We start from the raw sequence: 24,152 nt of genomic DNA, 5'->3' as shown, positions 1-24,152 counted from the left end.
CACACAGTCAATGCAAGACAAATTGATTCACTCTCTTTACATGTCGACTGCCAGCTCGGCATCCCTCGTGCCCACAGTTTAGCTTGTGTGCAAATGAAAAGCCAAAAGTTGTGACTGAGGTAAAATGGTCTGGCTGAGTTCAGCCCACCAGAATCTTGTGCATGAATTAATGCATGAACAAATGCATGAATTAATGCATTACTTAACATTAACTGCATGCCATAGTTTACATGACTAGCATTAGTAAATGATTACTAGGCACATTAGTTAACTATTAATTAACTGTGAGTTTATCCTGTTAAGCATTAACTAATGTATGAATTGATGTCACAGTCTTTTACCACGAAGCCATGCTGTTATAACACGTGCTGAATGTGATTTTTTGTCTTGCTAAAACAAGCAGTAAAGTCCTTGAAAAAGACATTGGATGGCAGTATATGTTACTCTGAAAACCTGTATGTACCTTTCAGCATCAATAGTTTACAGATGTGACAGTTAGCCACCCCCAATACCATCATTGATGCAGGATTTTGAATTTTGATCACTATCTGGATGGTCCCTTTCCTCTTTGGCCCGGAGGACAGGGCATCCATCTATCAAACAATCTGGAATGTGGACTCATCAGACCCCAGGACACTTTTCCACTTGTCATCAGTCCATTTCAAGCAAGCTCAGACCAAAGACAAGTCTGTGGCATTCCTGGATGTGACTGTTTGGCATGACAGAGTCTTACTCACATTTGTAGATGCGGCAATGAGCTGTGTTTACTGACAAAGGTTTTTCAAGCTGTTCTCAAGCACATATAGTAATATCATGTAAGATTTACAATCATGTGGGTTCTTAATGCAGTGCCGCCTGAGGGGTTGATGGTCATGGGCATCCAATGTTGATTTTCAGCCTGGTCTCCCGTGGAATGTTTCAGACAGGTGTTTGTGGAGAATTACACAACTTTCCCAGTCTTTTGTTGCCCCTGTCCCAACTGTTGCAGGCATCAAATTCAGAATGATTAAAAAAAAAAAAAAAAAAAAAAAAAACAATTGAGTTAACAATTTGAACATTTAAATATTATGTACCATTTCCCACTGAATTGGGGTCAAAAAGGATTTGCAATTTATCATATTCTATTTTCATTTGCTTTTTATACAGTGTCCCAATTTTTTGTTTGTAATTTTGAATATCCAAAAATACATTGGACAAGTAAAAAATGTTATTACAGATATCCACAGTTGGCATTATCACTAGAACAAAAATGCAATTTAAAATATTTACGATTAGAATGACTAGGAACAAAAACATATTGACCTATTGAACATTTTTTGGGTCCTGTAGCTGTCTGTATCTGGTCTGTGTCATTGCACTATATGGCCACAAGATGGCAGCATCGATCATGTCTCTGTGTCTTTGTCTCTCTGTCTCTGTCTCTCTCCATGGCACGAGGCGGACTGTCGCCCAGTGTCACTCATCTGCAGCTCGTGCAGATCGGACTCTCTGGGCACGCGGCGTTTTCTATCCTAGTAGGAGCATGAGAGTGAGACGCACCAGCGCACAGTGGGGCTGCTGGGTCGGAGGAACGGAGGCGAGGAGCCCGGTACAGGTGAGCACGTTACATGATATTTCTTTGAAAAGTTTGACAAACAGAAACAGAAAAAAAAAAAAACGAAGAAGAACTGGTTTAAGAGGAATTTCAATTTGTGGTATTTTTGTTGTCCTTTACAGAGTCGTGTTTTGCTGCGTGTTGAAACATCCAGATGATAATGACATTTTAATTAATTAAAATTTAAAGAACTGAAAACTCGAATTAGACCTTTAAAAGACCGTTCATTGTGTTTTGAGTATATTTATCTACATTTTTTGTACGTTTCTAATTGTCGTTTATTTATTGACATGGCAGCGGGTTGTATGAGCTGTGAATTCATCTTCATCTTCACTTTTGGTGTTTATGAGTTTAAAATGGTCTCACTTCTTCACCCTGACACCTGTGAAAGACTTTCATCAGTTATCATTCACACACACACACACACACACACACACACACACACACACACACATACATATATATATGTATATATATATATATACATATATATACACATATATATATGTATATATATATACACATATATATATGTATATACATATATATGTGTGTGTGTATATATAGGCTGCACCTAACTATTGTTTTCATTATCAACTAATCTGCAGATTATTTTCTTGATAAATCAGTTAATCATTTGGTCTATTACATTTCAGAAGATTGTGAAAAATGTCCATCCCAGTTTGTCAGAGTCCAAGATGATGTTCTTAAATGTCTTTAATTGTCTGTCAAGAGCCAATGTTCAGTTTAATAGGATATAAAACAGGAAATCTGTTTCTATATTTGACAGGGTGAAACATTTTCTGCTGTCTCTGCATAAAAAACTACTTTGCCATGATTTCTGGAGAGACACTGAATTTTGCAAATTTATTTTTTATTCTTTTTAGCTTTGCATTGTTACATTTGTTGACCAATAATTTTTATAACAGTTTTAGTCAACATTTCTTTTTACCAAAAAAATTAGCTGATAATTAAATAAAAATTAGTTTATGATGACCAAAATATGATGAAAGCTTTTAAAGACTTAAGTTAACGAATAAAAACAAGATAAAAATGTTGGAGAGGGATGAGTTGGGACCAGATCCAAACAGAGCTCATCTTTGTGTGGCAAGGAGTAAGGCTGCAACTGTCGTTTAATCTTTCGATTATTTTCTTGATGGATTATTAGTTGTTTGGTGTTTAAAATGTTGGAAAATGCTGAAACATGTTAATTAGTGTTTCCCACTTGGCCATATTGTGATTTTGATATACTTTTACTAAACCCGTTAGAGTCAAAAACAAAAATCTTATATTTAGTCAACTAAAAGTAAACTAAAACTAAAACAATTGAGATGACTGAAACTAAATTGGCATTATACTCAAGACTATGACTAAAATTAAATTTAAATTTGTTGTCAGAATTAACAACACAAGCTGAGCGCTATCTCTAGTGCCATTACATATGAAAGAAGGCAGACATCTCTATGGCAAAACAATCTAGATGGATAAAAATCGCTACAGGCCAGAGGAAAAATATGTACTTTTGATCTGGGGTGGGAACTGTGCCTTTAAACTTGAGTTGAACTTTAAGTCTTATCACTTGTTTTATGGGAGGTGTGTCCATCTGTGAATATCGATGAGTAAATATACAGTAGATGTGCAAAATACGTGAAAAAATGGCAATTGTGAAGGGACGAGAGGAGGAGAGTTTAGGGGCATCCGTCCACTGACTCCTGGGTTTGTTGGAAAGATTACAAAAAGTTTGTTTCATATCAGCATCTCAAAAAATGTTTTCTGAGTGTCGGGACACATGAAAAGGTCTGCTGTTGTTCAATTATCCCGAACACTGTGAACTGATTGCTGACATTTCATGGCAGACATGCTGCAATTTCTCCGTCCTTGTTACTTTATCACAGTACAGTTTGTATATTAGGAACATGAACAACGCACACACTTACACACCTATTACTGTATCCACGCTGAAGCTCACATGCACACACACATGTCATTCATTGATGTAAATGTACTTCAGCAGGGGTAGGCGGCAGTGTGTATTTGGCTGCTTTTCAATTGATTAGGCTTGTAATTGACTGTAAACATTTTAATAGCGCTGTACAACAGTAACTGCCCTGATACACTGTAGATTGTACTGTTTACATTATGTGAGATTGTGAGAGTGTGTTTGTGTGTTTGTGAGTGAGAGAAAGATATAAAGAGAGGGATTGAGACAGGCAGAGAGATGGCTGCTGACAAGTTGTGAAAAGTGATTTTTATTTATGCGAAAAAAGTTGTGAAAAGAGCATGAGGACTGTTCTAATATTGCAATATTCCTGTAAGTAAAGGTGCAAAAATCAGGTGGCATGTGCAGGAAACATTTTTCCTCATGTCTGGTGATGTGTTTTCACAGTTTTTTAAACTTGAAGTAACCTGTCTTAAACCTGCCTAACTGTAATTTACTGAACACAAGCACTCACTGAGGTACACCCCACAGTGTGACTACAAGGTGACACAAAATGAACACAGTAACAAGCAAAGTGACCCCAAAAAGGGGCAAAACAAGCCCAAGGCCACTACGGAGAGACAATATGACCTCGAGGAAACCAAAACCAGAAAGAGAAAGTGGATTCACCTGCAAGAACTATGACGGCAGCAAAGAGATGAGGAGACGCAAAACAACCACAAAGATATGCAAAATGACACAGAATGACCACAAAATGGAAGAAAACAACAACAAGGAGACACACAAAACAAAACTAGAGATGTAATATGATCTCACAAAATGACAGCAACTACACAGAAACACAAAACAACGCAAAATCTTGTTGCTATCTGTGTCTGGGCCCTTTATCTCATAATCCATCCATGAAACCACAGTTCTGAAAAGTGCTATATAGATAAAACTATCCAACTTATTTACTTGCGGCCATAGTTTAGTGTCAAAATAATGTTTATCAACATATATTGTTTATATTCCTTATTATGGTGGTAAATATTTTGTCTTTTTGGAGAATTTTGATTGTACATAGATGATCATTTTGACAGATTTCATCCAGCACGCAGTTTTCATGAGTCTAATTTTGATCGAACGCATATTTGACTGGTCGAATGGTAGGGGTGGACAGTGGATTTATGGTCTTGTCCGCTGATCTCACTTGAAATATTTCCGTATTTCAGTAATGCAATCAAAGATAATAAAATGACAGGGCAGCTCAACAAGACGACCATGATAAGCCACAGCCTATAGCCTGCAGTCTTTGTTAAAGCATTAAGTACAACAGATATTAAGAAGGGATGATTTATATTTAGTAAGTATTTTCAAACGAGCCCAATGCAATGGTGTCGTCCAATAGCAGCTCCCTAGGCCATTGTTCAAATCCTCTCTCTGGTTATAAATCACTTTCCTTGCTCTCCCTTGACATGACTCCTATTCTCAGTAAATCTCGTCCAAACCAGCGTTAGCTTGCCAGCATCTTTTGGCTCGTCCACATGGACAAAACATATTACATGGCGTCCATGCTGTGTAATCCTTCAACCACACAGCATTGGTCCTTTTCAGCGTTGAGAATAAGAACCAATAGATCCCCATCACTCATCTTCCCTTAAGTTGTTTCCCAGGAATAAGTAGTGCTGATTGTGTAACCTCTGGCAGCATCTGGGAAGAAGACGGAATAAATAAAAGGAAATTTGTGAAAATAAGCATTCACAGTGATTCACCATTATTAGACAATTTATTATTATTTATTTGTCAAACAAAGAATCTGGATAACATTTAAATTGGATTTTGGTTATCTGAGAAGAAAATAAGCGCTTGTGCCTCATCCAGAAACTGAACCCTCAAAGACTGGCGAGCAGCCATGTGCAGACTGACAGCCAAGGCCACTGTAAAAGAGCATCTGTAAATGAGTTAGGCAGGCGAAACAGAATACCATTGAGTGAGAGTAAATACATTCATGTTACCTGCCTCTGGAAAATGAAGGTAAAAGGGTATATTTAGTGATTTGGGTGATCAGCCCTGTCTGATCCGTGCTTTGACCAGAAACGGTTAACGTCTTGTCCCTGCTATCACCCACTGTGCTGTCCTTATTAGCCACTCCCTGTAGACATTTACGAGCAAGCCGCCGCCTTCCGGCTAAATTTAGGCCGTCTGTACCCACGCCAACTCATTAGCCTGATTCCCAGGGTTAGCCAGGCCTTATTCATTATCAATGTCACCTCACCTAAAACAACAGATCCGTCTACACTTTTTGGCTCCTGGTTATCGCTGGAGATAAGTTATCATATTGTTGGTAGTAAACTCAACACAGTACTGTCACGTTGATACACTGGTATAAACTCTTTCTTTTGGTTCTGTTGCATGTAAATGATGGGTACATACCCATTTCTCTGGGTATTGTGCCCTCTCCCTTCTGGTTTTGTTTCTGGTTTGTCTGAACACAGTCAGCGTTGTCAGGCCTCATTTTAGAAGACATTTGCAACTGTTTATTTTTGTCCAGTATGAAAAGAACAACTAGTAACTAACCCCCCCCCCACCCACCCACCCACTCAAATACACACAACTGCACCTACACCTGAATAACTGTGCTAGTGCTCTCCGTCAGACTGAAAGCAGAAATTTGGCATCTTCCTGGGACACAAACTTATAAAAGTACATAATGAATTGCCATAACATCTGTATTTATAAACTGATAAAACAACCAACCTTGGTAAGTGTTCAAGGATTCATGAATATGCAAATAGTCCCTGCCCTCTCCACACACCCCACAACCCCCCGACCCCACCCCTACCTGGCACCTTCTCTGTTTTGCTAGCTGATAACTACATTCAGCTTCTCCTGTGGGCGGGGCATCACAGCTAAAATGTATAGCGCCATCCCCTCAATTAACAGGATTGGTTCATTAGGTCTATGATGTCATATACTCAGTCTGACTGAATCTCTTTGTTTGTTTGCTGTTGTTCTCTCTGCAGTTTTAAAGTAATAAGTGCCCACACACAGTGGTTTACTGTTTATTGCGCTCCTGATATTTCTTGTAACACATAAAAAGCACTATATGGACATGTTAACAAGGTTAAACATGATTTTCACGGGGGTGGTCATGGTGGTTGGGGGGGTCAGCTGTCATTCTGCAGTTGTTTGAAACTTCTTTGACATTCTCATGTATGAGCACACGCTTGGTTTATATCCCACATACCAATGAGAAAGCACAGAGCTCAGTTACCCCAAAGTAGATAATAGTCAGCTGTCGTTATGTGCAGAAGGGAAATCCGAACTTTGGCTACAAGCCCACTGATTTGCAGTGTAATTTATGTGGCTGTTAGTATGTTTTTCTTTCAGTGCAGTTAGAATTAAATTTCAAGCTCGTCTTGGAAATGTATAAGTCATTGTTGGACATCTATTTATGCTACAAGTTACACACTGAAAGAAACGGGTATAAGGATGACAGTGTAGGGTTTGTTTTCTAGAGGAACAAGGAAGATTTTTCTCTTCTCATTAAATGTGTCAAGTATATGAGCTGAATGAAACCTTTTATTCTGTAAGATTAGATGACGTTACTCAGATGTCCGTCTCTTCACTGGTGCCGGACAACTAATCTAGTTAGATTCAGTTAAATATTATCACATTCACATTTTTGTGGAAAAAGAATTTTATGTTTGGTCGGGAGTTTTATTTGAATATCTGGACTTGGAAGGAGGCCATGCATAACGTCAAGTTAAATATTATACATCTGAATGAAGAGGGACTGACAATATTTTAAATAGTTGTTGCTTTCAGTATTTATATTGCTGGATTTGGTGTAAAATCTTTCTATAAAAGAGCTTTTTTTAACATTCTTTTATATTGGGCAGTGTATAATTGTTTCCTTGAGCAAAGGCCTATTTTAAGCTCAATTTCGGCAGCACGTGTGCAGAAGGAGATATTGATGTGGACAGTGGTGCTATGAGAAAGTGGAAAACTGATCAGTCTTAACTAAATCCATGGGGAGGCACACGGTGGGTGATGGCCCTGCAGTGTAGATGCTTTATTTCCACAGCCTGCCTGTCTCTCACATTTGTTCACTTTGTGTGTGTGTGTGTGTGTGTGTGTGCGCGCGCACACTTCCATGCATGTTTGTGCGTTATTCACTTTATTCTGTAGTCTTTCTCCGTTTACCCCCATCATCCAATGAGCTGGCACTTTTATTGTGGCGAGCCCAGTATGCTCAATTACCCGCTCACAACCCATTACCTTCACCCACACAGCTGTATTCAGACGACACGCTCCATCCACTCAGAGTCGCATCTTGCTCATGAGTGCAGCCAGCCAGTGTGTGATTTAGAGCGTCCCTGTGAGCACATGGAAAAGTCCGCACCTCTTCTCTGAGGGAGAAAATGAGGGAAAATGACGGGGTTTTGAATATTCAGTAATTGTAGGTGACATTATTGATTTGTGGATACGTTGGGGGTTTTCTTCAACCTTGTCTGTTGCAGCAGATTCATTTTGCTCCACAGTGGGGATGATTTCTGGATGTAAAATGTTGACTTGTGGCTTTTTGAGAGTTTATTGTTTATTTGGATCCCCTTTAGTTATTACCCTAGCAACAACTATCCTTCCTGGGGTCCATATTAGGAAAATACGGGATAATTACGTGCAGTCATGTTCACACAGAACAAGTTTGTAGATGATGGAAAATAATTTTATTTATTTCAAAATTGTTGATAGTTGGGTGTAGGGTTGGGCGATTGGATGGCCATATCGTCTGTCGATTGACAGCCGCTGCTCTGCACCACACTCTCATCCAGCAGCGCAGTACACACTCACTCAGCCGAACCATGAGTGCACTGAGTCGGGTGACGAGTGAGAGGTGAGCAACCTGCAGAGTCAGACTTTTAAACTCTTTTCACATGGTAAAGTGAGGATTTATTTTGACCAAACCAGAGTTGGTGATTGCTGGAAGAGTGGACAGACTAACAAAGACAGTTTTGCTGAGTTTTACATGTTTTTATGTCAAGTTTAAATAAAGTGTGTTTTCTGAGGCATTAATGACCCAATTAAGGTCGTCTTAGTTCGGTAAAAGAGGGAAACTTGAATTCAGAAGGTGTACGGTTGTATTTCTCTGTTTAAAATGGAAAATAAGTGTGAGAACATGCAATTTCTAGGCACTTTATGAGTTTATTTTGTCTATTGGACGTAGTGAACATAAGCAGCATGCGTAACATAGTGAATTCACTGCTTGCACACATCTCCCAGCTGAGACCCAAGAGGACAGGAGAAGATGGGAGTGGGGACGATGATATTTCCAATCGGCGATGGATGGGCTGACGATGATCGTTGGGGTGTGCATAAGACTGTCATTACACTGTCATAACCATGTCATGACATCTGTCTTGAACATGAAGTAGTCTATATGAATGTTTATGACTGCTGTCATCAAGTGTTGTATTTCGTAAATTTTGCAATTTCTAATGCAAAGTTGACATAGTTTAAGATGTCTGTTATGACAACTTGACACTAACCAAGACATGACATTAAATTGCATAATTGACAAAAAGATACTTGATGACAACAGTCATAAACATTCATAAAGACTTAATGTGCCTGACAGGTGTCATGCACACCCATTTGAATAAAAGTTTATGGGGTTTTTTCAGTGCTTAAAACTATAAGAACTTTTATGATGAGTTTACTTCTTTTTTCTGACATTCATGACTGAACCTATTTGTTACAGTTAACTTTCAAATCTGCAGAGCTTATATGGACTCAAAAACACGGCAGCTGAAGTTGTCATGTTTTTTATTTAATCTAATCTTTTCCCCTCTCCATTAGACCCTGGTTTGCGATAATGAGATAATGCTTAGCAGACTTTGTCCACCAGGGTCTGTCATTACAGCAACTTCTCCCAGAGGGTTCAAGGTGCGCTGCTGTCACTACAGAAACATCCTGCACCTACAGATAAATGACTCCCCTCAGGGGTGCAGCAAGGATATTCCATCTTTATCTCATCTGACAAGTGCCTATTTTTAGTGGCTGATATAACAACAGCAGGTACTTGAAAAAAATGGACCTTTCCACCTGTGTAATGGAGCTGACAGGTGTGTGACAAAAATAATGTAAAGAGCCTAATGTATCTAATTACTTTTGCTGCTGAGTAATTAGTAAAGTACCTCAATTACAATGAGTAACACTTGATAAGTGCTCAATTATATTTTTCAAGTGACTATTCCAAAACTGGAGCTGGGTTGTTAGCATTAGCAGGGCAAAGTGTGAGACAGTCAATATGTGTACGTCTGTGCCAAACACTAACACAGGTTAGCTGATAATGTTACTGAGTAAATGATGCGGGTGCCTGCAGATTGGGAAAAATTAGAGAAGAGTTCTAGTTATGGTGTAACTATAGATTTAACTGTGAAAAATGTGATCATACTGTAAAACACCTGCTTTTAGAAGGAAGTTTTAGCAATGTGCCCACTCAAAAGACTGTCAGGAGCAGAGGGTAGGGAGCTAACCTACTCTGTAATAATAATAATAATAATGAGAACCTTGTAAATGACATAAACTAACAGAGGAAGTGGAGCTTTGTGCGGAATAAGCACAGATGAGAATAGCAGAATAGAGACAGTGGTGTGTCACTTTTGGTCTCTGCCGGCTGTGTTTACTAAGGAACCCAAGATTTGTGAAACTCTCCCATGGTTTCGGTTAAAATGATCACTCTCACAAAGTCTTCTGCAGGTCTGGGGTTCCTGTAGACACCGTTTCTTCTGTTGCCTGCTGACAGTGACGTTAGACAGTGGCCCTCAGTAACTGATGAAGTACTCCGAGTAAATCTATATAGAGAAGTCTTATGGTGTCAGGAAGGGGCACTCATCATGAAGTGAGGGCGAATGTATTTTGCATTCCGTTTTTGTTTAAAGTTGAAGTTTGTCACTGCTGTTTGAACAGCGGTTCCTCCCAACTTTCTAAACATAATTGTTAAGAGTAACGTTACATAAGAAGTACCTGTAAAAATAGGAAACTGTGCACTTCCACACCCTCAATCATGCACTCGCATACTGTAGGGAGACGTTACAGCTTGTTTACTTCTTGTACTTCCCCAGATTTGTCTATATGTCGGGTTCATCCACTTTGATGGAGGCAGAATGAAAGTACACTCATCAATCACTATTTAATTATTTTTTTCTAAATATTGTTAGACTTTGCACTTACAGCCTGTCAAATTAGAGGCTGCTTTCACTCAAAAAGAGGCAGGGCAGGGGCGTGAGGCAATGGCAAAGTACCCAGTTGTGCTGCTCTCATCTATATCAAGGCTCAACATAGAATCTAAGGCAGAAGACATTTGTTTGATCGATTGGTGATCCCTGCAGTGAAGTAAACAGAAACAGATTAGTGTACCACTTCAAACTGTTTTTCCACAGAGGGTTTTCAGTGACTTTTAGTTCACTCTAAATGCTGTTTCCACCACAGATTTAAAAACATAATGTGCTTTGGTTGCATTTGAGAGTTTAGTGTTACATGGTTCTACTGAAGACGCCAACCAGAGAAAGTGTGTGTGTGTGTGTGTGTGTGTGTGTTGTCTTGGTGTGCTGGCTGCTGCTCGTGGTGTTGGACAGTTATTTCATGGTTTTGATTGGCGTCCCAAACCAATTGGTTCTTGTGCAAACTTTACACGTTCTGTCATTTCTCCGGTTCCTCTGTTTCCTGCTGCTGCTTTCAGTTAATAGTGTAAATTCAAAACTCTGTGGCTCAGTGTGTGTGTGTGTGTGTGTGTGTGTGTGTGTGTGTGTTTGTGTGTGTGAGACATAGACCGGATGGTGTTTTCTGCGTGTTGGTTGATCATTCCTGAGTTAAACTGACAGGAGCTCTGCTTTCTGTTTTGCACTCTTGAAGTTATGCAGCTGTAAAAAATAGTGGCAAAATGAGTTTGTCATCTTTCCATAACAACCAGGGTGTTCAGTGTTTGCAGATCTTAAGTTATGAGCAAACAAAACCTCCACCAGTGAGTCCTAATCATATACCAACCATTAACATTTGGCAAGTGATTAAAGACATGCACACACACACACACACTCCAAAAATATTTACACACCTAAAAGAAAAGTGCAAGCGTATTTTTTTTTTTTCAGTGCCGTCATTTAGCACAAGATTCGTTGTAGAAAATGTATTCAGTCATAATAACAATAGCAGTTAAGTAGACTGGTATCAAATGCATCTCTAGCTTAAGAAGTGTGTTTATCTTCGAGCCCACACCATGCTGTTGCAATCATTTTCCACATCTGCACAATCTGCATGGAAACTGCATGGATGCAATGTACTGTAGGAATCACCAAATGAAGAAGAAGGGTCCACTGAGGAAGTGGGCCCAAGAAAATGTAATAATCCATGTGGATTTAAGTTTTGCTATTATGACTATGGGCATACCTCTAACACAGCTTTGGACTGTCATGCAGCTATAAGCTGTGTTTAAGAACCATGCCACTTTCTGATTGATAGATATGTCATGAGAAAGGTCTTTGCGACACCTTTTGACATAAATCAATGCAGAGGTAATGAGTGTGTGCAGGAATTGACTTTTTTCTTTGACGTGGATTTTGGGGGGATTTGATTCCCTGCACCACAAAAGAGACCAGCCAAGGGGTGTGCATGTTTCTTCTTCTCTTCTACTTGTGAATTTTGTTGTTGTCAAAAAATCCCATGAAAAGACCAACACCAATGCTATTTTAGTCTGTTTCTGCACACTGTACAATGTCTTCATCCTGTCTGTGGTGCACACCATTTAGGATTTATATCTTCAGTAGGAACTCAGTCCATTAGTTCCTACTGAAGACGTGAAAAAAAAAAAAAATCATGAATATATACTTCAAATAAAAAAATGCTAAATGTTTTCCTATAACAGCTGTGCACTGTAGTTTTTAGTAGAGACAGACTAATATTTTAGTCAGCTGATAGTATTGACCCAATACTGGCCTAGTACAGCCTATATTTGATTGGGATCACGATACTGAAGTCTAACACTGTGTCTCGTTGGTGTGTGTGTTATATCATTTTTTGAGAAAAATATGAAATGTCGTCCTACTTTCTTTGAATTCCACATTCTAATGCACAAGTAATAGTGATCAAAAGCCATTTCACAGACACTAAACACTTTGCAGCGCAGCGTCTGGTGAGAGAGCCTCTGCCCCGACAGTAGTTTGTTTAAGAGCCAGTCTTCCTTACTCAAGCATTTTAAATTACAGGAGGAGAGTCTGCAGAGCATGATACCTCTCAGTCTCCTTGGCAACAGGACCAAGGACTCCTCCTCCACATACAAACAAACAAATGTGCATATGAACACATAGACAAACACAGACACACGGTACAGCCCTCTCACAATCTGAGGTGTGAGATTATGTGAGAATTATTTACTTCCCACCTGACAAGAAAACAAGTGAGTGGAGACTTAAAAAGCATTTAATTTACTGCATGTTGTGATAACCATGGATACAATGGTCACACCACACACTACTGCTTAATAGGATTAATATAATTTGCAACCTTTAGACTTTTGTTACATTACAACTACAAATGATCTCAGCACACACTCATGGGCACATTGTTAAGACTCACCATATTGCAAATTATTCTTGTTTAAATGGGAAACCATTGTTTATGTAGAGTGGAATTTGAAATGAGGAAACAGAAACAGATTTACAGATGAGGAATTTAATTTAAGGTAAAATCATAAAATACTCAAGCCTGTATTAGGGTTGGGTACTGTTCACATCTGAGCTGATATGGTCCCAGTACCAGAAGTTTGGAAACCAACAGTACCTTTTTTTCTTTTCCTTTGCTCTCTCTCTAAAAACAAAAAATATATTTCAGTAGTAAAAACATCCAAACTTCTCAATTTCATTCTTGTTACTTACTTAGAACATTTTGAACAATAGAAACCCAGCTATTTAATGCTGTTGTATGTGTCTCAAAAGAAGCACATGTGATAATCGTCCTGTTATGTTATTGCTGTTGCTACTACATTAGTACTTGCATACTGCAATATTTCCTCATTAATAGTACTCCATTCCAAAATATTTGTGTCATGTCAACTTATCAAACAGAACTGCTTTTAGCTCGCCATTGTCCTGATGCTCTCTCTCACTCCATTTTGTGACTTGAAGAAGCTTCAGGGGTGACATGGTTCTCTGTTCTCTTTCTCTCTACTCTAGTTACTCTGTCACTCATGTACTGAACTTTGGCATAGATTGAATTGGTACTGGGTTATACCGATGTAATGCTTTCAGTACCATTAAAAGTCCCCCAAATTACCCTTAAAAGAATCTAGTACCTGACCCTAGTCCTGATGTGAAAGTAAAAGTAGCTCTATAGAGTGAGTCCAAGTGATAGCAAACACAATAACGTGCTTCAGTAAGTTAATGATTGTCAGCATGTCAGTGTCTTCTCACTGGCCTCATGACACTTTTTGAGAGCTTGAGGCTGATGTGCTGTCGATAAAATTGTCTTTTGGCAGACAAAATTCAATGTCCATCTTCTCCTCTTCATGGTTGACCCATTTTCCTTTAATATCCTTTGAATCACAATAATGTGTCCATTTACAGTTCCACACCTGTTAAGTGCGCCCGTTTTCGCAGACCGTCAACAGAATTCAAGTGATGCGGTGGTTGTTGAGGGCATGGCCAATCTGATCATGATGGGATAAAATCAACAGAAAACGAAATCCTCCCAGGGATGTCTTTGACAGGAACATAAGCTTTGTCTTTAATCAAGCAGATCAGGTTTTCAGACATGCATCAGGTAAGCAGTTTGTCCAGCTCCGTAGGAAGCTTCCCAGATGGCAAGTGAGCATCTTCTAATTACAGCTCACATCAGATGAGTCAGTCCGTCCTCCTACATCGTCTGTCTGCCTGTTTGTTTTTGTTTATCAGTCAGCCTCGGTCCACATCTATCAATCTGTCTGTCTCTGACTGTCTGTCTGCATGACTTGATATTGTTGGTTTGATGCCTTACACTTTTTAAAAGGGAAGGCAGATGTGAAAAATCTGTGGAATCTAAAGACAATGTCAGCAAGTTGACTGCAGCAGGGGATCGTGCCAGTTCATTTATGCCACAAAGCCATGCCACAGAGGCTTTTGGCTCTGCCCTCTGAGATGATTTCTTCTTCCAGAGCAGCACTACCTCTGACAAACTAAATCTGTATGTCTGCATTTTTCTTTTAGCCACACTAGTAGGCATGGCTCAAGTGGATACCAAAATTGGTGTCGGTCCAATGCTTTGGTCTGGATTGAAATATCCTAAACAAAGTTTGGATGGATTTGGTTCACAAAATGCTTCGAAATGACGATGATGATGATGATTCCCTGACTGTAAATTCAGCATCACCAGCAAGCAGGTTTTCATTTATACGGTGAAACATCTCAGCACCAGTTTGATGGATTGGCACCAGGTTTTGTACAGATATTCATTGTGCCCAGAGGATGAATCTCACTGACTTTTGCCTGACATTACCTTTAGCACTACCATGAGGTTCAGATTTGAACTACTGGATGGATTGCCATAAAATTGTTGGCCTGATGATGGATTGCTAGCGCAGTATCAGCAGTAGTGCGGGCGTGGACCTGGACCATCATGGTGAAGAGGGAGCTGAGCCAGTCAAAGCTTTCGACTTACTGGTCGAGCTACATTCAACTAGAGGTTGCCACTCGACAGATAAGCTGGGGGGAATAAGCAGCTTGAACATTTGACCTAGACGATCATTTTACAGGCTGGATGAGGATGCTTCCTGGACGTATTCCTGGGTATGTCCAACTGTGAGAAGACCCTGGGTGGATGCAGAACTTGCTGGAAGGATTACATATCTTATCTTGCCTCTGAATCCCACAGGAGAAGCTGGAAAGCGGTGCGGGGGAGAGGGACATCTGGAATACACTGTGTAACCTGCTGCCACCATGACCCAACCCTGCATGGAAGAAAATTGATGGATGGATGGATTGTAATAACATTAGTGATCCCTTAGTTTTTCACCTAGTGCCATCAGAATTTTGATTTGTCCAATACTTAGACTTATGATTAAGTATCCACAGAACTGACATTCCCATCAGCCTTAGCTGTAGTGTTGTTTAGTGCTAATGATAGCATGTTAATATGGGAAACTAAGATGATGAAGAAATTTAACTTAACAAGCTGATGTTAGCATTTAGCTGAAAGCACCCCAGTGTGTAAGTAGTCTCAAAGAGCTGCTAGCATAGCTATAGACTCCTCTCCTCAGATGCTCAGTTTTCACATCAGTAATGTTGTTCTGAGTTACACTTGAATTATTTATGCAACATCTTGTTGAAAAGTCTGCCAATCACAAGATCCCAATGGCAGTCCACTTCCTTGGTTTTGGTAGAGTAGTTTTCACACCTGATGCAAACCGTGAGTACACATGAACTAATCACTAATCACTAATCACAGTACACTAATCAAGGGAAACTGGACTTTGGGGTTAAGGTACCTGACCTCTAGTTCATCTGTATCTTGTTTCTCTTTCCTGCCATTCAGTTAGTTTCACTTCTGGTGCACAATTGAGTTTTAGTGTATATTTCCACAGCTTTGATCATAGTCAGTAGTGATGACAGTAAGGGTGAGGGTAAAATGTGAATAAAATCAAAATAACCTTTTTTGAATAGCAATAAAGACAATAATAACTTTGGGCTATACAGGACATAAAGTAGACAAAATGCAGCCTCTTCCTGCTCACTGCTCTCCAGAGTTCATTCTGTTCATTTCAACTCTGTGTCATTCAGATGTGAAATGGACACGGTGAGCTGTGAAAACACGCCTCCTTGGACGCACATCACACAGGAGAACCACAGCGACCTGTCAGAAACATCGCTCCTCTCCCTTCTCGCTCTCGTCTTTTTTCCTATCGTTGAAATTCAGATTGAGCAAATATTTTCTCATTCCTTAGATTCCGATGTGTGAGTAACTGAGTGAGCAACCGGTGTGACAGTGGGCAGTGTTAGTGTTGTTGTTCAGTGATGATTTCTGTGTGCGAGAGAGAAATTCTTATTACAGTTTCTCTACGGACCATTTAAGAGGCAAACAGTAATCAGTCATTTTCCAGTGTGTTATTGAAAACTGGGTGTTTTAATGAGAATGCAGAGCTGAACACTATCCAATCTGTGCACCATTGTCGAGCTGAATTATTCCTTCAGCAACTTGACATTTAATTATGTTTACTGTGTGTATAATCAGTGTTTTTGTGTCCTAATCATGGATACAGGTATAAGCCGAGGTACCCAAGGGGTCAGGGGCCCCTAAAGGCCTCAAATTAAATGCTTTTTAGGTCTCATGGCATTTGTTTATTAGCCAGGCGTGTGGAGGTGTGACATTTTGTTCATCGTTCACAAAAACAACCTCAGCCACTTTTCATATGTATTACTGAGTACAATGGCATGGATGCCTTCAAGTAGGGACTGATTTGAATTTTATTTTATTTGCTACTGTCATACGTCATTACAAAATGCCTCCATTCAAGACACAGTGATCCTGGGATTGTCGATGTGTAGGCTTGCTCTCTTTTTTTCTCAGTAGAGTTGGGCAGGTTTGCATTTGTACTTGTACCTCTTGTGAGTGCTGGGTGTCTCAATCATTTTTCATCATTTTTAACTTTCTATTTCTTGCTCGCAAACTAGTCTCGCAATCTCTAAACAGCGGCATGTGATATTCAAGACAAGTGACAGGCATGTCCTGTGCAGTCAGCCTGGTAGTAGATATTACAGTATATTACAGATATGGCATTAAATATACTAAGTGATCAGCACCATGCCAATTTCTAATCCAGTGTCTGTGTTTTTGTCCCCTAAACCAGCCTGTTCTCACTCTTAATGTGTCGAATATGGCAGCTTGGTCAGCGCCCCTATGCCACAAACTATGATGTCAAAGTCAGGTGGAAAAGAGGAAGACAGTAAAACAAACACAGAGGTTCATCTTCCAATGCTGACTCTTGATTTTCCATAATCAAGAGTCAGCATTGGCTTCTTTAAACTTACACAATGTATAAGAATTATGTAAGTTGCCCTGCAAAAGTTAAGTTCATATGTTCACTTATGTTTTCTTAGGTTCACTTGCATAACTAAACTACTTATTTTACCATGATCTTTTCCTTAACCTAACCACATAAAAAATCCAAAATACCATCAGGGTACTACTTCAGTTAAGGAAAAAGATCAAATTTACATAAAATCATGGCAATAAAACTGAAAAAGAAAAAAGAAAGAAAAGAAAATTTGCACTATGTTCTGTAAAAAAAATAAGTTTTCTTTAAAATAGTTCAACTACTCCTCAATCTTTCACTGTACTTGCCCCAAACTGAAGAAATACCCTCTTGGCTGCATGCAGCGATGGTTTGGGATCACTGGATGAAGTAATCATAAATCATCTGTGTGGGTAGTTGACCGGGAAGATGGTGGTGGCATTTTATAATCTGTCCCTGGTCCTCATGTGTACAGAAAAAGGACACGGTGTCTTAATGGCCCCTCTAAGTACAGATAATATGATGTAAGTACAATGAGGCTTTGGTGTAATCGGTCTGGCTTGTGTTATCTCAAGGAAGTGGAGTTGTTAACGGAAAACACCCTGAACTCTTCATGTCACCTCTGTTTTGGTATCAGTTTCAGCTCAATTTTCAGGACATTTGAACAGAAAAAAAAAATCACTGGTACATATTTGTGTAGAATATACATCTAAACCCGTTCAGAACTGGAAAAGCTGTTGACTTGGGCAGGTGTTCACAGCCTTTTTGTCTGTGGGGACCAGTAAGAAATCAATACCAGTCTTCCGGATGTGTAATGTAACTCTCTATTAAGACGAGTCAAATGATTCTCGACCGAGATTCAGTCTTAGGAAAATGTGTTAAGATAAAAATCAAAGCCTTACAGCCAACACTGCACTGAGAATTGTTACTGGACTACATGATACGCGCAGACGTGACAAATTGTAAATGGTGATCTTCCTGCAGGAAGGAGGTGTTGTTGACATGATTGCCGGCTGTCACCGGCTGTCAGGTGATAATATTGACCATGAAGTGCAATAAGACCAGACAGCTGTCATAAAAAGGCAGATAGACAGCAGATGTCGTAATAGGTGCTTAAAGCTGATAAGGCATCTTCAACTGTACCGATGAAAGGCGCTCTGCTGCACTTCAGAGCGTGACTCCAGCCATGTTAAACCACTTCTGTCATTTCCTGTCACACTGGTCGATTTTGACGTAATCCTCTCATTTATTGTAAATATAGTAAATATCATGAGTAACATTATGTAGTTGTGTCTCGCCTTGGTGCAATAAATTTCTCTCTATATTTTACAGTGAATCTATTTTAAGCCATAATAGCAGCATGGCTCCATGGACAGCAGTGTTTGCTCTGTCAGTCTGTCGATCCACCCCTGAATTGTAGAGGTGGGAATCTCTTGGCACCTCACAATTAGATTTTATTGGGATTCAGTAGGCTACTGTACGATGTGATGATAAAACATGTTTTGATGCATCAAAGTTTTTTATCTGTTCAGTTTTTTTTCAATGTGTGACAGCTTGCTACTTTTAAAACATGGAGTATTTGTAATGGTCTGTAATTAAATAAATTTATTTACTTATAACACCACTTATAAAGCAGTGATATCCTCTTCATAGAATAATAATTTTCAAAACTGCCATTAAGACACAGAATGAAAGATTGGATATTGATATCTGAACTAAATGAAAAAATATTGATTGTTGTCATAATGGGCCTTTTCTCTCCTCATTTCCAATTCAAAACCTTTTTTGTGCAAGCACCTATGCATCACCACTAGTGAATGGGCAACAACATCAGTCAATCCACACAGAGGAAAAAAGGTGGTGGCAAAGCTCAAGCCATAAAATACAAATGTTAAAATGGCTTTGTTCTTTGAGGATGGATTACAAATAATGTTCTTGGATTTAGACAGCTGTGATCAGCCAGGCACAAAGATAAGCTGTATATTACCCTGAATCAGAACTTATTGATTTGACGGAAGAAAGGGACGTAAAATGGACAAAGGTGGACAATGACCCACAATTAATGCATTGACCTCCCTCATCTGTTTGTAAAGTAATTGTCCTCTTGTCACCTCGGGCTGTTGTTGGTAAAATCACTATGTTTACCTTATTTACCGGGTTAAATAAGGGCTGCAGGGTCAGACACACTGTCCTTCAGCTGAATCCCTACCTGTCCCAGAAGTGCTGATCAGGAGATGACCTTTGACCTCTCCTGACAAGGGAATACGAAAAGGAGAATTTCCCTTGTGGTTCTCACTAAAGCATGGTGTTATTATTGCATTACACAGACAAACTAACATGCTGATGGAATCTGGCACACACAGCTGCTGCCTGTTGCAGCCTGTTTGTCTTATAAATATCACACGCTTTCAAGCTGCGATCCAGTTACTTATTTGAGGTACAAATACCACATTTTTGGTCGAGCTGGAAAAATATCAAGAAATCTAGCTTGTTTGTACACGCAAGCTGGATACTATTTTCAGAAAAATGCAGACTTATTGCCAGCACAGTTACATGAATGTGTGTGTGTGTGTGTGTGTGTGTGTGTGTGTGTGTGTGTGTGTGTGTGTGTGTGTGTGTGTGTGTGTGTGTGTGTGTGTGGACAGGGCCAGAGCATGGGGTGATGAGGAGTATCCTCTGCTGACCTCAGTGCAGATGACCAGTGATGGCCACAGCATCACCTGAACAGTAAGTCATAATTTTAACCAGCATATATTTTGTCCAGTATGATTTTTTAATACAGAACATAAGGTAGATTGATTTCATTTTTTAAAGCTTTATAGACACCATTTTATATGTATATCATCATTTTTCTTAAATCGGCATTAATATGTGCATATATTTTGTTCTGGTTGCATTGTATTTATTAAAAATAATTATGATTACTAAAAATAACAGTGAAAGTTTGTGCTTTCACTGTCCTGCTGTCCTTTTTGGCAATAATTATTAGTATCACTAAACTGTAAAATATTGTTCCTCAATTGCATATCTTACTATCTGTCCGTTGTTTTGTGTTTAATAACCACATTTGAGGAATCATTGCAAAAAATATGTGTTTATATACATATATTCTATATTCTCTATCAAGAATAATGGCTGACATATCAAGATCAGAGTTTTTCTAGCCCCTAATATCAGATCGGTGTCACACTTTTATCAACTGCTGATTTTAATGCCTGGTTTTAGGGGGTGCTGTAGGCCCCTCAGCACCACCTACTTTCTGCATCAGTGGAAGTTATGGGCCACTTTGCAGTTGGATTTAGCAAAAAGGAAATACTTGAGAAACTATTAATTTGTGGATTTGTATTATCGTGTCCAGCTGTACCGCAAATCCCTTGCATCTGTTCTTTGATTTGTAGTTCCTGATACACAATCAGTCATGTTACATGCAAAACAACATACCGATTCAATCCTGATCAGGAACTGCTAAAGTTAGATCAAAGCCTTGCAAAATGACAGAAAGTTGTTGTTTTTTTTCTTGTAAATTTGCAAATTTAATCTAGGAAATTTTGCTTTTTTTTCCTGGAAATGTAACTCCCTCATGGCACAGTTTTTTTTTTCTTACCTGCAATGGCCCTAATACACTGTTGTAGTATTCTGCTCTAAAGAGTTAAAATTGTATTTTTGTAGTTTATGACAACCAATAAAACAGTTTTTAGTGCACATGAGCAAAATATAACCCCAAAACCCCCAAAAATCTGATATCAGGAATTTCAAAAGGCTGATTGACATCTTGTGTTTTTTTGCTGTTGTTTTTTTGCAGTTTGTTGGATGACAGAATAAACACAGGACAGAAACAGGAACAACAGCAGGATCAGGAACTCTTGAGCTCTCTGGAGACGATTGTTCTCACCATCTTTCTCTCCATCATTATCATCATGACAGTGTTTGGAAACCTGCTGGTCATGGTGGCACTCTGTAAGGACAGACATCTACGGTGAGCCTGATGTCTTTGTCTCGGGTGGAGAGCAGAAACAGTGTTTGGATCTGGCTTTTAAGTCGCAGTGAAATGACAGGGTTCTGTCTGCAGCTGCTAGAATCTGTAAAAACCACATTCAGCCATAAAATTCACCCTGTAAAGTAGATCTTGTATGCCACATTTTGCTTTCTTTAACTAGCAAAGTAAGAAATTGATGTAAAAGTTGTGGTACATGTTGGAAAGTTTTTGGCATTAAGGTCAGATGTTGAAAGATTATCCTGTTTGTATTGAAAACGCATTCTGGGAAACAGTGTTAAAAACTTCTACAACAACAGTAACAATGTTAGCATTGTCTCTGTAATCAAACTGCATATGTATTGTTGTACTAGCAAATCAGGTTGGGCTGATATTTAGTTTCAGTTTTTTTTTGTTTTTCCACACTTAAATGAAACCTGTTTTGGGGTGTTTGATGTGCAAACCCATCAAATGTCAAAGCACTCACATTACAGAGAGCCTGTCCTCAAACACCCTCTTTGGACAGGTAAGGTATTTGGTATCTGTGACATTTCATGACTTTCCTAAAAACAAAGGGTAACACTTTCTAACTTTATAACTTAACTAAATGCTTTATAAACCAATGAACTAATCCTTTACAAAATATTGATATACATTTGCAGATATTATTTAGTGTTAACATATCACTAATGTGATGTTATTCATCTATAAACTTTAAGTAAATCATGAAATGATCATAAACAATTTACAAATAAATTATTAGCAAGTAATTAAATAATATATTCTGAATTACTGAAAAATCAGATATTTCACAAATCTGTTGTAAGTCTGTAGTACCACTGTCGATTTAGTATCTATTTACACATCTTTACAATCAAATAGGACAAATGATGAACAAAACATTAATAAATGATTAGTATATTATTTACAGATCTGTTATTGATTACTTCAAAGAAAGCTTTATAAAAGCACAAAAAAAAATATATTGATCAAGCTATTTTTAAATTAATGGTAAATTGTTATTTGGTAAAGCTACAAGAAATCCTGAAAAACCTGATCTATAAATGAGGAGTTATGAAAAGGTATTTAGCTCTCATTTAATTCTCAAAACATAAAAACAGACATCAGTCTTTATTTATTAATGTTAAACTGGACACCGGCCAGCCGCTTCATATTTCTGCAAAGTCACACTGACAGCTGGCAAATGAGCAGCAACACCTTGAAAGGTTAGAGATTTAAACTTATTGAAGTCACAGGAGACATGCTGGTACTGTACACCACACAGTACACCATGTCTCACTGACTGGACATTTGTGGATAATTTTATGTTGTTTTTATGTTATGTTTATTTAATTTAAGAAGGGACAAAAACAGACCGATGGCATGTACAACAAATTAAAGAATACATACAAGAGTACATAACCACATACAGAAAATACATAAGTGCAGACAAAAGCTCATGAGCACAGATGAAATAAATAATTTTGTCTTCTTGTCTCCTCCCCTCTTAGAAAGAAGAAGACAAACTACTTCATTGTGTCGCTGGCGTTTGCTGACCTGCTGGTCGCTTTGGTGGTGATGCCCTTCGCTGCAATCGAGCTGACCACTGGCCACTGGCGGTACGGAGAGATCTTCTGCCTGGTCCGAACGTCTCTGGACGTCCTGTTGACTACAGCGTCCATCCTGCACCTCTGCTGCATTGCACTGGACAGGTTTGTGTGTCAGTGTGTGTGTGTGAGACAGAGATGTTAGAGGTGAAGTACAAATATGAGGTACTTGTTCTTTGATTGTGTCTTTTCTTTTCATGCTGCTTTATACTTTTTACGCCACTACACTTATCAAGCAGCTGTAGTCACTAGTTCCTGTAGAATTTTTTTTTTTTTCATACAAAATATATGAAGCATATTTTTTATTGAACTATGCAACAATTTAGACATGTACAGCTGAAACCAAACATTAGTTAATTAACCAATAAGTTGATTGACTGAATTTGTTATTTCTCATGGAAAAAACATTTCAGGGTTCCAGCCTCAAAAATTTGAGAAGTTTCTGCTTTTCTTTGCTATTTTTTAAAAATAATCCGAAAAATGTAGAAGTCTTACTTTTGATAATTGTGAAGGCATTTCTTATTATTGTCAGAATTACAAAAAGAAACCAAACCAAAAGGAAAGAAAATAATTAGCTTATTTGTCTATAATGAAATATGGATTATACAGTATAATTCAAAATAAACTAACGTAACTCAACCAACTACAACAGTAAAATCCTGCTTACACATTAATGCATTAGTAATAATAATATAATTATATAATATATAACAATATAACAGTCACAAGTGACATTTTTCTGCATTGAGTACTCTGACCTGTAATATTTAAAGTAGATTTTCCTGATTATACCTATATACTTTTACTTAAGTGACATTGTAAGTGTAAGATTTTTCCTTGTTTTACTTGTTTACTTTTACATTGAGGTATTAGTACTTTTACTCAAGCAGTTAAACCTAATTCATAAATTTTCCTTTTACATTCCTTTCATTTCTACTTAAGCTCTGAGATGTAAACTTCTTAAATCACTGTTATTTAATACCTATATTCAGAAACAAGAAAAAGCACATAAAGATTCC

The 24,152-nt window shown here is 38.5% G+C and overlaps 1 protein-coding gene across 2 annotated transcripts in view; it reads left to right on the top strand.

Moving 5' to 3' along the window:
- The first annotated feature begins 1,355 nt into the window (after positions 1 to 1,355).
- Positions 1,356 to 24,152, top strand: part of LOC146308229 (5-hydroxytryptamine receptor 4) — a 55,152-nt gene continuing 32,355 nt past the window's right edge. For both annotated transcript variants that reach the window (XR_014772616.1, XM_084745748.1), the window contains exons 1-4: positions 1,356 to 1,594; positions 20,199 to 20,280; positions 21,356 to 21,529; positions 23,038 to 23,238. Coding sequence is in view for 1 of the 2 variants with exons in the window: in XM_084745748.1 (XP_084601874.1) it covers positions 20,258 to 20,280; positions 21,356 to 21,529; positions 23,038 to 23,238 (398 nt within the window). In the remaining variant the exon portion in view is untranslated. The remainder of the gene's footprint in view (positions 1,595 to 20,198; positions 20,281 to 21,355; positions 21,530 to 23,037; positions 23,239 to 24,152) is intronic.

The sequence above is a fragment of the Lutjanus erythropterus genome, chromosome 20 (assembly GCF_056507025.1).
Source record: "Lutjanus erythropterus isolate fLutEry1 chromosome 20, fLutEry1.hap2, whole genome shotgun sequence".
Lineage (NCBI taxonomy): Eukaryota > Metazoa > Chordata > Actinopteri > Lutjaniformes > Lutjanidae > Lutjanus > Lutjanus erythropterus.
Note: the sequence above shows the minus strand (reverse complement) of the source record. Positions and strands in the feature narration are given on the sequence as shown.